Raw genomic sequence first — 15854 nt, 5'->3', positions numbered from 1 at the left:
GTGTACAGCGTTTGAAACCAACTTTCAGATCATGCAAGTCTAGGGCTGTGTACACACCATACTTTTAAAACACAAATTTCCCCCTGTGCAAAGAATCCCATGCACTGTAATATATTACTCACAGAGTTGCAAGCCCACAAATGGATCTACTCATGAGAAATATCCCCAGATTATTAAAGGGTAGCTCCCCAAATAGATCTGCTGGCAGGAAACTGCACAGCTTGACTTTCATTATAAAGTCCCCAAAACTTTCATTTTCTAATATTTTCCTTCGCAGAAGTCCAGTTTCATGCCCATTTGTGCCATCATTGTTTTTTTATCACAGCACCATGGATCCAATAGCCATTGCGTTATGCAGTGCCTGAAGAACGGTCATGACTATCTGCACTTACATAGAACACAATAAACTGGATAACATGATATTATAATTTGAACACTTGGAAAATCCAACATCTTTAAACAGAAAAACAAAACCTGAGAAACACTGTCTGGATCCTTTGCACACTCGAAAAAAGGGGTGGGGAGGTTAACCATTCAATGATTATTATGCAAAAACAACAATCATCTTAAAAGTACCCTTTGAGCAGCTTAATTGGGATAACGGTACAGTAATTCAATTTGAACACTCTATTTGGAAGATTTGGTATCTGTCCAGATGGTGTAGTCTTCCTTTGTAAATTGTATTGTCAGAATTAATAGCCCTGCCTGGTTCCCTGCAACCTCACTTCTTGCAATGAGGGCTTTTAAAAGGCTTAACATGGAAACCAGTTGGCCAAAGTATAGAGATTTGTTGATAGAAGAGGGAGACCAATTTAAGTTAAAAACATATGATGAATTAAAACATAAACTTGACGATTGGCTCCAATACCATCAGATTAATGAAGTATTTAAAATGGACAGAAAATTTGGTTTTCAATCAGAGAAGTCAAAGTTGGAAACAGAATTGTTGGAACCTAAGACGAAATTACTTTCCAGAATGTATAAATTATTGCTTGAGTGGCATACGAAAGATGAACAAACAAAGAATGCTATAATTTTGTGGGCAAAGGATGTTGGACATAATATCATGATAGAGGAATGGGGAAAACTTTGGCAACAGAATATTAAATTTACTGTGTGTAGCTTGATAAGATAAAATATAATGAAAATGATGTATAGATGGTACCTTACACCAGTAAAACTAGCTAAGATTTATCACAACCATGATAATAAATGTTGGAGATGTAAGAAAGAAGAGGGCTCCTTTTACCACATGTGGTGGACGTGTCCATTAGTAAGTGACTTCTGGGATAAGATTTATAATGAACTCAAGAAGGTGTTGAAAAACACATTTATTAAGAAACCAGAAGCATTTCTAGTGGGCATTGTCGGTAAAGAGATTCCTAAGAAAAATGTTTCCTTTTTTATGTATGCCACGACGGCGGCAAGAATTTTATTAGCCAAGAACTGGAAATCCCATGTATTACCAACAGTTGATGACTGGCAGATGAAGATGATGGAGTTTATGGAACTGGCTGAGATGACCGGAAGAATCCGCAACCAGGGAGAAGAAGCGACAGAAGAAGAATGGAAAGATTTCAAGCTATATTAAAAAATATATGCAAAAGTTACATATTAAGATCAGAAATAGGATAAAAAGAAACTGTGGAATGTATGAATATGTTAAGTAGAAAGGAGTGAAATAAGTTTAGAAAATGTTATTAAAATGTATTAGAAATTGCTAAAATTTAATCTAGTAAAGAACCGCAGTAGATGGGAGCCCGAGGGGGTCCCCATATATAATGTGAATGAAAAAGGAATAAGTAATTCGGATTTCTGTGTTTATTTTTTTCTTTTTATTGTTGTTATTGTAGTGTTTGTTTATATTTTCTGTTGTGTTATTCTTTGTTGTGATTATTTTAAAAAAAATTAATAAAAATTATTATAAAAAAAGAATTAATAGCCCAGCAAACACGGTTATTACTGATAAATTTACTGTTTCCATTTCCTAGGGAAGAGCAGTAGCAGACAGTATGTAGGGCTGTCTCCTGATGTTCTGTTGGTCAGTGCCACTTAACAGGAGGTACAAGAGGAAAGGATGGAATGCAGGTGGTGCTGTGGTCTAAACCACTGAGCCTCTTGGGCAGGGGTCAGCAAACTTTTTCAGCAGGGGTCCGGTCGACTGTCCCTCAGACCTTGTGGGTGGCCGGACTATATTTTGGAGAAAAATAATGAACGAATTCCTATGCCCCACAAATAACCCAGAGATGCATTTTAAATAAAAGGACACATTCTACTCATGTAAAAACACCAGGCAGGCCCCACAAATAACCCAGAGATGCATTTTAAATAAAAGGACACATTCTACTCATGTAAAAACACCAGGCAGGCCCCACAAATAACCCAGAGATGCATTTTAAATAAAAGGACACACTCTACTCATGTAAAAACACCAGGCAGGCCCCACAAATAACCCAGAGATGCATTTTAAATAAAAGGACACATTCTACTCATGTAAAAACATGCTGATTCATGGACTGTCCGTGGGCCGGATTTAGAAGGTGATTGGGCCACATCCGGCCCCCGGGCCTTAGTTTGGAGACCCCTGCTCTTAGGCTTGCTGATCAGAAGGTCGGTGGTTTGAATCCCAACAGTAGTGAGCTCCCATTGCTCTGTCCCAGCTCCTGCCAACCTAGCAGTTCAAAAGCATGCTAGTGCTGGTAGATAAATAGGGACCACCAGGGCCGTCTTGAGCAGGTCGGGCGCCCTGGCGCTGAGGCGCAGAGATCACTCTGGTGCCCCCGCCCTCGCAGCGCGGCTTCATCGCGCAGTGCCCCCCCCACGCCAGCCCGGCGCCCTGGTGCCCCACGCCACCGGGAGTGCACCTAGATCCAGGCCTGGGGACCACAGCAGTGGGAAGGTAAAGGGTGTTTCCATGCACTCTGGTTTCCGTCACGGTGTCCTGTTGTGCCAGAAGCTGTTTAATCATGCTGGCCACATGACCTGGAAAGCTGACTGTGGACAAACACCAGCTCCCTCGGCCTGAAAGTGAGATGAGTGCCGCAACCCCATAGTCGCCTTTGACTGGACTTATCTGTCCAGGGGTCTTTTACCTTTACCTTTAGAAGGGGAAAGGAGAAGCAGGGGAGTGTCAGATAAACTGGGAAAACCTCACTGTTTATCTGAAAAGTAAATGTGTGCCTGGATTTCATTTTAACGCGATAGCCAGTTCTGACAGGCATCTTAGGAGTTTTCATAATGTCAGTGAAGTGGCTAAAGCCTTTTAAGAATAAAACTTCTCCCTGAAGCGGATTTACAGAAAGTCTTATTGTTTCCACAACAATTGCCTGAGTAGAGAAAAGTTGCTGTAGCATCCTCAAAGCTAACGGGGGCACATGCTTATAGGTGTGTGGGCTGCAATGAAACTCAGCAAAAGCAGTTCTGCATCACGAGAGATCACAATGTGAAAAGCAATTTTTGTATGTGGGGTTTACTGCAACAGATTGGCCAGGTTTGTATTTCAAAAAATAAGGAACCTCAGAGAGATGTGGCTCCAAGTGGTTGTGGACATGTTGGTGCCAGAGAAGTGAGCATGGTGTTAACTTTTATTAGACCTACTCCCATTTCTGTGTCTTACCCAGGGTTTTTCAGAAGCTCCAGGGTCAACAAAGCTTGCTGCCATTTAAGCATCCCTGACTTTCATATATAGCACAGGTTCCGTCACGTCAACTAAAGCTAGGCAGTCTCACCCATGCCTATAGTATTAGCAGCACACTAGGGATTTGTGGTATCCCGTAAGTACTGAAGAAAGAGAGAAAGCCAGGGGCTGCCATTTGCTGCTTTGCCTCAATGCAGCAAAATGTCTTTGAACCAGTGCTGCTAGCCATCATGGAAACATGCCTTTAGGCAGTAGGTGGCACTAGGAAACTATGTAATCTTTTTGTTTGCTCAATGTTACTCAATGGAGCACAGGGAACAGGCAGTGGAAGGCGGAAGGAAGTACGTACTTAGGAAGGTTTTTCCAACGGCATTAGCTCTGGGTCAAAGCTGAACTCTTGTTGATTCATAGGCCCATCTTGCAGACATGTGGCAGCAGATCCTGCAGAATGTCAGGTGAGTGTAAAGAGGAGGCAGCAGGCGCTGCTCTTGGGGGAGTTTATGGGGTGGGATAAGCTGGACTTTGTATTTAGCTAGAAGCTAAATGGCGAGGGTCTAGCCGGAATGCTGGCTGTAGAGAGTCTTGAAGCCAGGGCAGCCAACCCAGTTCACTATGCACAGAAATTAAGAGACAAAGGGCAATTCAAACTCCTATTTTTATTGTGGAGGAATGAATCTAGAATGGCTACCAGCCCAGTTAGGTAATCAGTCATGTTTCAGGTATATTGGACATAAACATACATAGAAAAGAGGTGCGGACATGGCCGTAGCCAGGATTTATGTTGGGGGGGGGCATGACACCCGCCTGCCATCATTCTCTGTCTGGCTATGTCAGATTTTGAATGAAATGTCTCAGCAACAGTTGTTTTTAATTACTTTCTTTTGACCCCCCCAAGTGCTCAGAAAAGTCTCTATCAAAATCTTTCTACAGTTTCTACTTTTAGAAGGCAGCCCTGTTTAGGGAAGCTTTTAATGTTTGAATGGATTTCTGTATTTTAATATTTTGTTGGAAGCTGCCCAGAGTGGCTGGGGGAACCCGGCCAGATGGGTGGGGTATAAATAATAATAATAATAATAATAATATATTATTATTATTATTAATTATTATTTTATTTATTTGCTTGATTTATGGGAGCAGTTGCCCCATGGCTACACCCATGGGTGGGAACACCCTCCATTTTATTCTTTTTATCCACAAGCAGGTTGGTAAACACCATATAGCTCTTAATTTCAATGCATAGTTAAGTAGAACGACTACTGTACTTTGTTTTTAAAGCTCCCTTCAAAAATGTACCTAAGGACAGACTGAAAGGAGCCTAGGACTGTTTGCAGAGGAAGTGCTGGAAAGATGGACCCTTCCATAAAGCCATCAAGTTCTGATCCCGCTTGAGGCAGATTAGCACCACTAAAGCTGCTCGGTGCTGAATCAAAGCCATATCTTACCAGGATAAGGCCTCTGAGTAGCTAAAGCCTTGTGAGATTTAAATGAACAAGATCTGACTACTCTGCTTCTAAGGAGCTCAAAAACTTGGAATAGGGGGAAGTTCCTGGTTTGCATAAATCCAGGTGTCCCTTAGTAGCAAAACTGCTCACTATGTCATATGTACCCAAACTGGTGGTTTCATGGAAAGCTACTTTCTCCTGCCACAAACTCACTAAGTGACCTTTAGTAAATCATTGCCTCTCAGTCAGTGGCGGAGCTTCATGCTCTGGCACTGGGGGCAGAGAGCACGTGGGACTGGGGCTGGTGCACGTTCTGGGGGCGGGAACCACTGTCTGCGGGGGCGGAGCACCCAGCGCGGGCGGGGGGCAGCTGCAATGGCGCCCTCGGGATCACGCTGCCTGGGGCGGAGCGCCCCTCTCGCCCCCCCTTCCTATGCCCCTGCTCTCAGTGGAAAACCTCAATTGCAAAATAAGGGTAATACAGGACGTAACGATTGCAAGAAGATTGTGCAAAGCATTTTGAATGTTAAGAAAATCACTGCTTAACTGCTTCTGCTGGTTGCTCTATTGTGCTCGGACAGGAATTGAAATGCTTTGTGCATTAATAAGCTTGCTTTTTGTTACTGCTGTGCCTGGGGCAAAGGGCAGCCCTTCAGAGAGGCATTGGCAAAGGTACAACCCACAATTACATGCCAAGTGCACAGTTTACGTAAGAGAATGGAACAAAGTTTAGAAATAAGGATGGGTTAGAAGGCGGTATTGGAAAAGAGCAACTAAAATGATCAAAGTGAGCTACCTCCTCAATGAGGAAAGGTTGCAACATCTGGAGCTTTTAATTTGGAATAAATATTATTAAGGGTGGAGGGGAGGGCAGAGGCACATAAAACTCTGCATGGTGTAGACTAGAGAAAGATAGGATAGTGCCTAGCAAGACATCACAAATGATGAACAAGACACTCCCCTTACCATGTCATTTAAAGAGATTTTTAAAGAGTATTTCTTATAGTACCAACAAAATTTTCCTAATTCCCGCAGCAGTGCTCATTAGGAGTATTTTCTCTTTTAAAACATGGCTGTGTGTTCACCGTCTACAGCAGGCATAGGCAAACTCGGCCCTCCAGATGTTTTGGGACTACAACTCCCATCATCCCTGACCACTGGTCCTGTTAGCTAGGGGTGATGGGAGTTGTAGTCCCAAAAACATCCAGAGGGCCGAGTTTGCCTATGCCTGTTCTACAGCACTTTCTGCCATTTTGTTTAAAATTAATAGTAGTGTATTTCCCCCCCCCCTAGACTTTACAGGAATGACAGGCTTTCATACTTCACTGCTTAAACTAGCTGTATGAAGCAAAATGTTATGCTCAGATATGCCTACATTTGCACATTCATAGTTGTCTGCAAACAAAATGCACCCAACCTCATCCTCTATTATTCTCAAGGTATAAAATTAACCATATGTAAACTCACAGTTAAAAACAGGTCTAGGTTGACAGTTATGCCAAGCTAAAAAAATGGAAACTGAAACTGAGTTCTCCGCTTTGGAATATATTCCCAGAGTATGCCCATTCTGTTTATATGATTCGGTTCCTTTCAAATTACCCAGTCTTAAACACAGTAGCTATTTGGACATCACAGGATGGCAGTAGCAAAAGTTTCCAACTAGTCTAACTTTTAGAACACCAATAGTCATAGCTGCCAAGTTTTCGCTTTTCTCGCGAGGAAGCCTATTCAGCATAAGGGAAAATCCCTGTAAAAAAGGGATAACTTGGCAGCTATGCCAATAGTGCCTGGAAACTCTCAGTGCAAATTACTATTCTCTGGTATCTAATCAAAATTACAGTTGGCCTGGGTGAGCAGGAAGGGGAGGGATGCAAGTCACCCCAAACAAGTAATTCACCCACTCACCCTACCACCGGGATTATTTGAATGAAATGCATATTCAGTTATAATCTGTGGCCTGAAAAGTACAATTGATAACTGGAAATTATTAAAACAAGGCTGCAATCCTAATCATGTCTACTTGAACGTTAATGCAATCAAAATCGATAGGGTTTACTTCGGAAATATGTTTGGGATTGAAGCGTTAATGTAAAATATACTATTATTTATTTTACAGAAACCTAACACATAGACCAAATCTTGCCCTATAATCCCTTTGTGTCTCCATCTACCCCAATCTTGATTTCTCAGGCCATTGCTGATACCAACAAAGAATGAAATTTGACTTTATTACCTCTTGCAAGCATAAAAGAGCGATTAAAATGTTTAAAGAACACTTGCATAGACAACCTTTGATTATGTTTTTTCAGAACTACTTTTTTGTCCTATTAATTTCTACTAAGCTACGATTTTAAATGCCGAGAAGCATTTTCAGTGAAAACCCACCATTTGCTTCTAAGAAGACTTGCAAGTACTTCCTTCTTCTGCACACATAAGATTGTTTATCAGTCTTTGCTTCACAAAATGTTGGGTGCCTTTCTAGGTGTTATGACTCACCCCAGAAAAACATGATTGCTGCTTCTTGTGCGCTCGGAGGTGGAGGCCTCCTAGTATATTGGCTTCTGTCTAGGCAGAGGATGAAGACCCTAGAAATGGGAGATGGATGGTGGGGCTCTGGAGAGAGACCACATACTGATGAAGAAGATAAAGGAATTAGACCCTTCGAAGTAAAGACATCAGAGGAGGAAATCCAGGTACTAATGAAAAGAGGGCAATTGGGGGGGTATGCGTAAAATTTATGGTACAAACACGTTTACCCTGGCTTTTGACACTTGAGATGTATATTTTTTTAGGACCCAGCTTATTTTTGTGATTGTAAGTTGTTTTAAACTGCTTTTAATATTGTGTATTGATGTTCTAACTGCCCTGTGAGAGCTTGAGGGTTTGTAAGTCTGCCAACAGAGTAGGATTACACTAAGGATTGATTACATTCCGGTTCTGTTGCTGCCTACCTTCTTTTCATCCAATTATGTTACTGGTAGTCATGCTTTTTAGGTCAGCCTGATGCCTTTGAGGATGCTGGTAAAGCCCAAACTGGCCAGGCCAGTTTTCCTGTGTCATTGGGTTGTTAGCATAACATGGGATACTATGCTAGCAAATAAGCTTTGTATCACTGTGACTCTCCACCTACTAATTACTTGAACTACAGGTGATCCTGAGGTGGCCATGCCATGTTATCTGATTTTAGAAGGCTGCAGAGGATTGTGGTTTAGCTGAAACAGGGGAAGGGTGTCAGGTTTCATCACCCAAGCAATTCAAGCATTACTCTGTTGGAGGAGGGCTGGGAAGACCTCTATACATTGCCCTACACATTGTTGAACTCCCCGGGGTAGAAATCATATATTGAATAGATGGAAAGCTCTATTAACTTGAGTAGGCTGAAAGCAAAGAGTAAGATTACCATAACTTCCGTCATAGAGCTTCAGTATGCTGATGACAATGTAGTATGTGCACACTCAGAGGATGATCTCCACTTTTCCTACCATCTTTCCACAAGGGCAGCTTTCTCCCGATTGAAGTGCAGAGTCTTTGAGGACCGGGACATTTGCAGGGAAACCAAAGTGCTTATTTACAAAGCTATTGTACTACCAACCTTACTGTATGCTTGTGAAACATGGACCTGTCTCCGAAAATTTTTACATATCACTTGGGAAGGCAGGTAAACTAATGCCAGTGTACTGGAAGAAGCAAAGATCACCAGTGCTGAAGCAATGATTCTTCAACCTCAACTTCATTGGAGTGGTCATGTTGTTCGGATGCCTGAGTATTGTCTTCCAAAGCAACTATTCTATTCCAAACTTATTTTGTTTCGACTACGTCAGACCAACACAGCTACCTACCTGTAATTAAAAATGGAAAGCATAATGCTGGTGGTCAACAAAAGAGATTTAAAGACTACCTCAAAACAAATCTAAAAATCTTTAAAAATGTAGTATAAACACCGACAACTGGGAAACACTGGCCTGCGAGTGAGCGCTCCAATTGGAGAACAGGCTTTACCAAAGGTGTCATGGACTTTGAAGATGCTCAAACTCAGGATGAAAGGGAGAAACGTGCTAAGAGGAAGGCACGTTTGGCAAACCCTCACCGTGATCAGCTCCTGCCTAGAAATCTATGTCCCCACTGTGGAAGGATGCATGGATCCAGAATTGGCCTCCACAGGCCTCCACGGACACACTGTTAAGACCATGTTCATGGAAGACAATATTACTCTGCTACGAGTAATCGCCAAAGAGAAGAAGAAGAGAGGGAAGAGCTCTACTAATAAATTGTCACCTGGTAGCTTATATTGGCAATATGCTATCATTGGCATGTTCAAAGCAGCTTCAAAAATTGCAACAGCCCCTTTTCTGAAAGGGATTTGAAAATCTTTCAAGATGTTAAGATATGTTTCGAGGGTCACGTTTTCTAAATGGTGTCCTTGGGAACAAAATTAATTATGCTGTCTAGCCATGGGAAAGCTCTCCTGAGTTTTGACTGTTTCAGAATCTTTTACCCAGTATTTGGCATGCATTTTAGGACATGGAACACTCTCTATACTTCACATTCCCCAATCGTACGAAAGAAGTATTCTTCCTAAATGAAATGCAAGCCTCTCTCGTCTGTTAAAAAAAACAACACTATTTTAGTTTGAGGCCTTCAGACAAAGTCTTTATCCCAGCCGAAACCCATACGAATAACACTGTTTTTTGTAATATTCCTTATAGAAGCATAATCTTTGTTTACCCCCTAATACCGTATATAGTGGAAAGCCTCTGATCCTCTAAGAACTATTCATAGAGGTTAGGATGCCTCACTTTTGAAAGTATTCTTTATGGAGACTTTCTCTCTCTCTAGGATTTGTACCAGCGTATCGATCAGACCCGCTACACATCACCACTGGAAGGGGCGGCCTTCAACTATGGTTTCAACTCCAACTATCTGCAAAGAGTGGTCTCCTACTGGAGAACCCAGTTTGACTGGCAAAAACAAGTTAAAATCCTCAACCAGTACCCACATTATAAGACAACTATTGAAGGTGAATTCTTTCCCCACTGAACTACACATAAATATATCATGTAATAGGATGAATCCTTTCAGTCCAACCCCAACTGCCCAACCCCATCTTCCACAGTAAGCTATCTCTGCTGCAACTAGCACTTAAAACTTGTCTGTTGTATTTCTGGCAGGAATTGAAGTTCATTTCATCCATGTGAAACCACCTCACACCCCGAAAGGTCAGAGGGCCAGGCCGTTGCTGATGGTGCATGGTTGGCCTGGCTCCTTCTATGAATTCTATAAGATCATCCCACTGCTTACAGACCCTACTGGTCATGGACTGAGTGGTGAAAATGTGGTGTTTGAGATCATCTGTCCATCCATCCCGGGTTATGGTTTCTCAGAGGCCCCTCACAAACAGGGTAAGTGGCAGATCAACCAAGAAGGGACTTCCAAGGCACTGCTTTTAATTAAAGGCTGTGGTAGATGTCTTTTAATACTTTTTCTCCCCACTGGCAGGCTTTGATTCATTGGCTGCTGCCCGAATCTTTCACAAGCTAATGCAGAGACTCGGCTTCCAGGAATATTACCTACAGGGTGGAGACTGGGGTTCCAAGATCACCACGAACATAGCCCAGATGGTGCCACAGTAAGTGGTAGAGGTCCTTCTCTCTGTTACATTTTCCTCATCATTCAACATAAATTAGTGGCTGTGCATATCTATACGTTATAAAGGTAAAGGTAAAGCAGGTGGGCGCTGTACTCTAAACCACTGAGCCTTGCCAGTCGGAAGATTGGCAGTTTGAATCCATGCGACAGGATGCGCTCCCGTTGCTCTGTCCCAGCTTCTGCCAACCTAGCAGTTCAAAAGCATGTCAACGCAAGTAGATAAATAGGTACCGCTGTGGCGGGAAGGTAAACTGCATTTCCGTGTGCCCTGGTTTCCGTCTCGGTGTCCCATTGCACCAGAAGCGGTTTAGTCATGCTAGCCACATGACCTGGAAATCTGTCTGTGGACAAACGCCGGCTCCCTCTGCCTGAAAACGAGATGAGCACTGCACCCCATAGTCACCTTTGACTAGACTTAACCGTCCAGGGGTCCTTTACTTTTACCTTACCTTTAAGTTATAAAGCAGGGGGTTATCTAGGCATAAACATTCTTCATGCAACTTAGTTGGACTACTGCATTGCAAGGGTTGTTAATTGCAAGGAAGGACATCGGAGAATATAATGAGCATTTGTTGTCAAAGCAGGACTCATGGAAATAATTGAGAACAGAAACATAGGCTTTGGATTACATCTGCATGAGGAATCAATTTCTGCCCTGAAGAAAATCCAGATTTAGCTCCTAATTGAACTTATGGGAAGCAACTGAGAAATGCCAGCTAGCACAAGAACCATTATTAAAAGCAGTATTAAATAACAGAAATATATCTCTGCCTGTGTATACAAGGGATGATTATGTCTCTTCCCTGGATGTTACGTCTCCCAAGTATTTTCTCATTGTTCTTCCATATTTGCTGGTTCTGACTCTAACGCTAGCCAAAGCACATTTACTAGAAAGTTTAGGGAAACTCTCCATGCTTTCTTTTCAGGTCTATAAAAGGGCTTCATCTGAACATGGTTTTCATCACTAACGTTAGCTTGGTTGGTTTATTATTCGGAGCCTACGTACCATGGCTGGTGGGCCTCACCAGGGAAGACGCACGTCGTTTATTCCCATACTTTGAGAAGCACTTGTATGAAATTTTGCGAGAATCTGGTTACTTGCACATCCAGGCCACCAAGCCTGACACAGCAGGTTTGTTGATCATCCTGAGTTCTGTGAAGCCCCCACTGAAAAAGAGGCATTTTAGTCTCCCCCATACAGAATGAAATTATACTGGCTAAGGCACATAGGAATAACTGCAATAAATTAGAGATTTGGATTAACCAAGCTTCATTAATTATAACTTTCTATTGCAAAAGAGGAGTGTATGGGGTGTCAGGGGACGGGTAGTAGCACTGGTGGGGGACACATCATGCTCCTTCTGGGGTAGCGTGTCCACCTTTGGTCCCCACTCTGCACTCAGCTCTCACCTGTGGCTCCTAGAAGCCTTCATCCCGAGGCAGACTCCATTGTCTCTCAATACTGAAGGATGCCAACAATTGCAGAAGCAAATGAAGAAGGGCAAAGTAATACAGTAGGATTACAACTTATGTGCATTTAACCTGCATGATCACAGCTGTACGTGCTTGGTAGCCGGCCAGCTGATATTGCACAAATTAAACACACACAAGGTGGCGAGCTCAAAAGCTCTTTCCATGCCAGGTTTTCCCAGCACAAAAATAACTTTTAAGCTCTCTGTCCTGCTTACCGGGCTCTGGGAAGGTCTCACATTTGCTCTGGAAGGTAAGATTCTAAGGTGTTGTTTCAGCTATACGTGATTTCATATTTATGCTGTACCCCTCCCCGGAATGTAACCCCTACACAAGACTACTGTACACACACACATATCTCTGCCCCCCCCACTTTTACAGACAGCAAAAATAACTCTGCAAGTAAACAAGATTCACACAATAAGCTCCCCTGGTAATGGGCTTACATGGAGGGGGGAGGGGAGAAGAGAGCAAACTGCCAAGGTACCATAAATGAAAGTCAGCAACCCCAGTGGCCACTTTTCTAGACAAATGCTTTTTTTCTCCAGCCAGGTTAACTAGATACAGTGGTACCTCTACTTACAAATTTAATGTGTTCCAAACACACATTTGTAAGTAGAAAAAAATTGTAAGTCGAATCCCATAGGAATGCATTGGGAGAAAAACTTCGCAAGTAGAAAAAATCCTATCTAAACCGCATCCAAGATGGCGGATGGAGCTCCATTCATAAGTAGAAACATTCGTAAGTAGAGGTACCACTGTACTTGGAAGAACCAGGCCCTTGCAGTTAAGACATCCAGACTGATGTGGCATTAAGTTGGTTGCAATCCAAAGCCCTAGTTCTCACTTTGATCTCCCTAGCAAGTCCCTTGCAGGGCCCAGTTCCTAGCCAGAGGTGGTGCAAGTGTCTGATGTAAACGGTAACGTGCTGTTTCCCTGATCTAGGCTGTGGATTGAATAATTCTCCTGTGGGACTTGCTGCATACATCCTGGAGAAATTCTCCACCTGGACAGACAAATCATTCCGGAACATGGACAATGGAGGTCTGGAAAGGTCTGTACCACAAGTGTAATGGGGTGAGGATCCTTTTTAGAAAGGGGGAGGGGAGTTCTCATCTCAAACAGCCAATAAAATTGGCTTGTTTTTTTTTTAACCTATTACTGCTTTTCTCAGTATACTCTTAACACACCCCAAAGGTAGCATGTTATTAGCTCACTTTCTATTCTGTACAGTATTAGTAGACCAAATTGCAGCCAAGTACCAAAGGTATGATGGTAAAACTATGATAATGCTTTAAACTCCTCTGTTTAGGAAATACTCTCTTGATGACCTTTTGACCAATATCATGATTTACTGGGTCACTTCCTCCATTGTACCATCAATGCGCTTTTACAAGGAGAATTTTTCCCAGAGTCCCCATAATGCTCCTGACAACAGGTAAGGAAGAGGTACCAGAAGCTGTTTTAAGGGAAGTCATTGCACTACGAAGATGCTGTGCATTCTGTCTTAAGGTATTTTTATAGCTGTTATGGTGGTAGTAGCAAAAGCTGGTTACATAATAGAAGCACAATATTCCTGTTTCATCACATCCAGAAGTATTTCCTCCAAAACAACAAATTTGCTTTTGAAAGCAAGTTTTGAAATCTTACAAGTTTTGAAATCTTACATGCTTTGATTCAAAGGAAATAAACAAAGCCCCAACTAGCATTATGGAATTCTTTGGCCATGCCTAAAGATCAGGTAAGTGTTCTCCAAGTTTTAAGTTGTCTAAATCAGGCATGTTTAACAGGTAGATCGTGATCTACCGGTAGATCAGTGGCTCCCCCCAAAGAAGCTAAAAAACTTTGGCTGCCCTAAAAAAAAGCTCAACATCTTTGCCCTGCACCCTTAAAATGACCTGAACCACAAAAAACAGGGCTTTTCCTTCCTAAAGAAGCTCAACAACTTTTTACGTGAAACCCCCCCCCCCAAAAAAAACAGGGCTTTCCTTCTTTAAAAAAGCTCAACAACTTTGACCTGAACCCCAAAAAGGGGGGTAGATCACAGCCAGTTTTTAACTCTGTGAGTAGATCGCTGTCTCTTGGAAGTTGGCCACCCCTGAATGATTCACTAAGAGAACAAAGTCCATGATGGCTTCTTTCCCAATTACCAAAACTATCACAGGGTCCATTGTTGCTATAAAGCCGGAGTGAAAGCTTCAAAGCCAACTCTCTTGCAACCCATCTGCAAGAAGAGAACCATTTAGCCCTCATGGTTGCCAATATATTATTAGTATTCGCTAGTAAAGTTATATTTCTCCTATAGGAGTTCAGGGCAGCTTACAATGCAATTAAAACATTTAAGTGCATCGCTAGAGACAACTCCCATAATGCAGCAGACAAGACACTATTGGAATCCAGTTCACATTTATGTCCCCAAAGTCTGGGCCATCAGTGCACTCCTGAAAATTATCCACTTGACATTCTGAAATGGGGTACCACCAAGGAGAAAGCCCTCTTGAGCATGGCCTCCCTCAAAGATCTCATAGCAGGAGTCAGCAGGTACTTAAACCCCATACCACATAGACCACATTGTGGAAAGCTTCCACATCCAGTTATGTGGAACAAGAGTTATAAAGACAGGTTGTCCCAGTCCAGGAATGGCTATAACTAGTGAACCAGCCAAAGTTTAGTTTGCATGCATGGTAAAAAATTTTGGAAAAGACAAAGGATACAATATGTATTAATGGGTAGGCTATGGAAGAGCATGTTCTCTTAACTTGCCACAGTGAGTCTTACTAAAAAAAAGTGTTTCTTAGATAACAGTTCCTATGTTATCTAGTAAGCTCTTGAGAAGTTATGGTATCTTCTGCTACAGGGTTGAAGTCTATGTTCCTACTGGTATTGCTGCCTTCCCTGGTGAACTTACTCATGTCCCACGTTCCTGGGCAAAGAAGAAGTTTAAGAACATTGTCACCTATTCCTACATGCCACAGGGCGGACATTTTGCTGCCTTCGAGGAACCAGCACTTCTAGCTCAAGACTTCAGGCAGTTTGTGAAGAAGGTGGAACACCTGTAAGTTGATATTAAATGGCACAAGCATTGCAGAGAGCTCTATGAACCAAGAGTTGGAAGCTTTCTGACAACTAAACAGTACTTAAAGCATGTATTTACTCCTTAGGTTTTTGGGTAGGCAAGTATTTTTCTATGAGACTAGCTGTGGAAGCCATACAAAGTAGTATAAAAAGGGGGGGGGAGACACTGTTTACATTAAAGCAACTTCTTTTTTAAAGCCAAGGTAGTAGAGTTCTTATGATTTTACAAGATTTGTTACAAGACAGATTCCTTTTACATTTCATTTCACCTTCACAACAATCAAACAGAAACATTTCCCAGGGGTGAGGAACCTCCCCACCTGGCAAGCAGCCTCTCCTCTTTCAGTCCTGCCTCACCCAGGATTATGCTTTGTGCAATTATGCTTTAGAAAATAGGCTTTAACTGCTTCAATGGAAGCAAATTGCCATGCAAGGATGACAATTTTGGGTAGAAAGTTACAGCTGGGAAGGAGCTCTCCCCTTGTGAAAAATAGCTTGCATTGGTACCAGTATAAGCCTAACTGCTGTGCAGGGGGAAAGGTGGCATGAGAGAGAGAGGCGAATGGAATGAAGGTGTATATTGG

General features: G+C 42.4%; 1 protein-coding gene across 3 annotated transcripts; it reads left to right on the top strand.

Annotated features, from left to right (window-relative positions):
• The first annotated feature begins 3939 nt into the window (after nt 1-3939).
• On the top strand, nt 3940-15472 carry LOC118081778 (epoxide hydrolase 1). Of its 3 annotated transcripts, none has more exons than XM_035108197.3 (9): nt 3940-4092; nt 7562-7772; nt 9916-10096; nt 10248-10478; nt 10576-10705; nt 11652-11857; nt 13141-13249; nt 13508-13633; nt 15053-15472. In XM_035108197.3, exons 1-9 carry the CDS (start codon nt 4064-4066, stop codon nt 15252-15254), a joined length of 1425 nt encoding a protein of 474 aa, XP_034964088.3. In that variant the 5' UTR covers nt 3940-4063; the 3' UTR covers nt 15255-15472. The 3 variants fall into 3 exon arrangements, with proteins under 3 accessions (XP_034964088.3, XP_088522700.1, XP_088522699.1); XM_088666574.1 differs by having other exon boundaries at nt 7389-7772; XM_088666573.1 differs by having other exon boundaries at nt 7270-7772.
• Nucleotides 15473-15854: the final 382 nt, after the last annotated feature.

The sequence above is a fragment of the Zootoca vivipara genome, chromosome 3 (assembly GCF_965207765.1).
Source record: "Zootoca vivipara chromosome 3, rZooViv2.hap1.1, whole genome shotgun sequence".
Classification (NCBI taxonomy): Eukaryota; Metazoa; Chordata; class Lepidosauria; order Squamata; family Lacertidae; genus Zootoca; species Zootoca vivipara.
The sequence above is the reverse complement of the archived record's forward strand: the minus strand, read 5'-3'. Positions and strand labels throughout refer to the sequence as shown.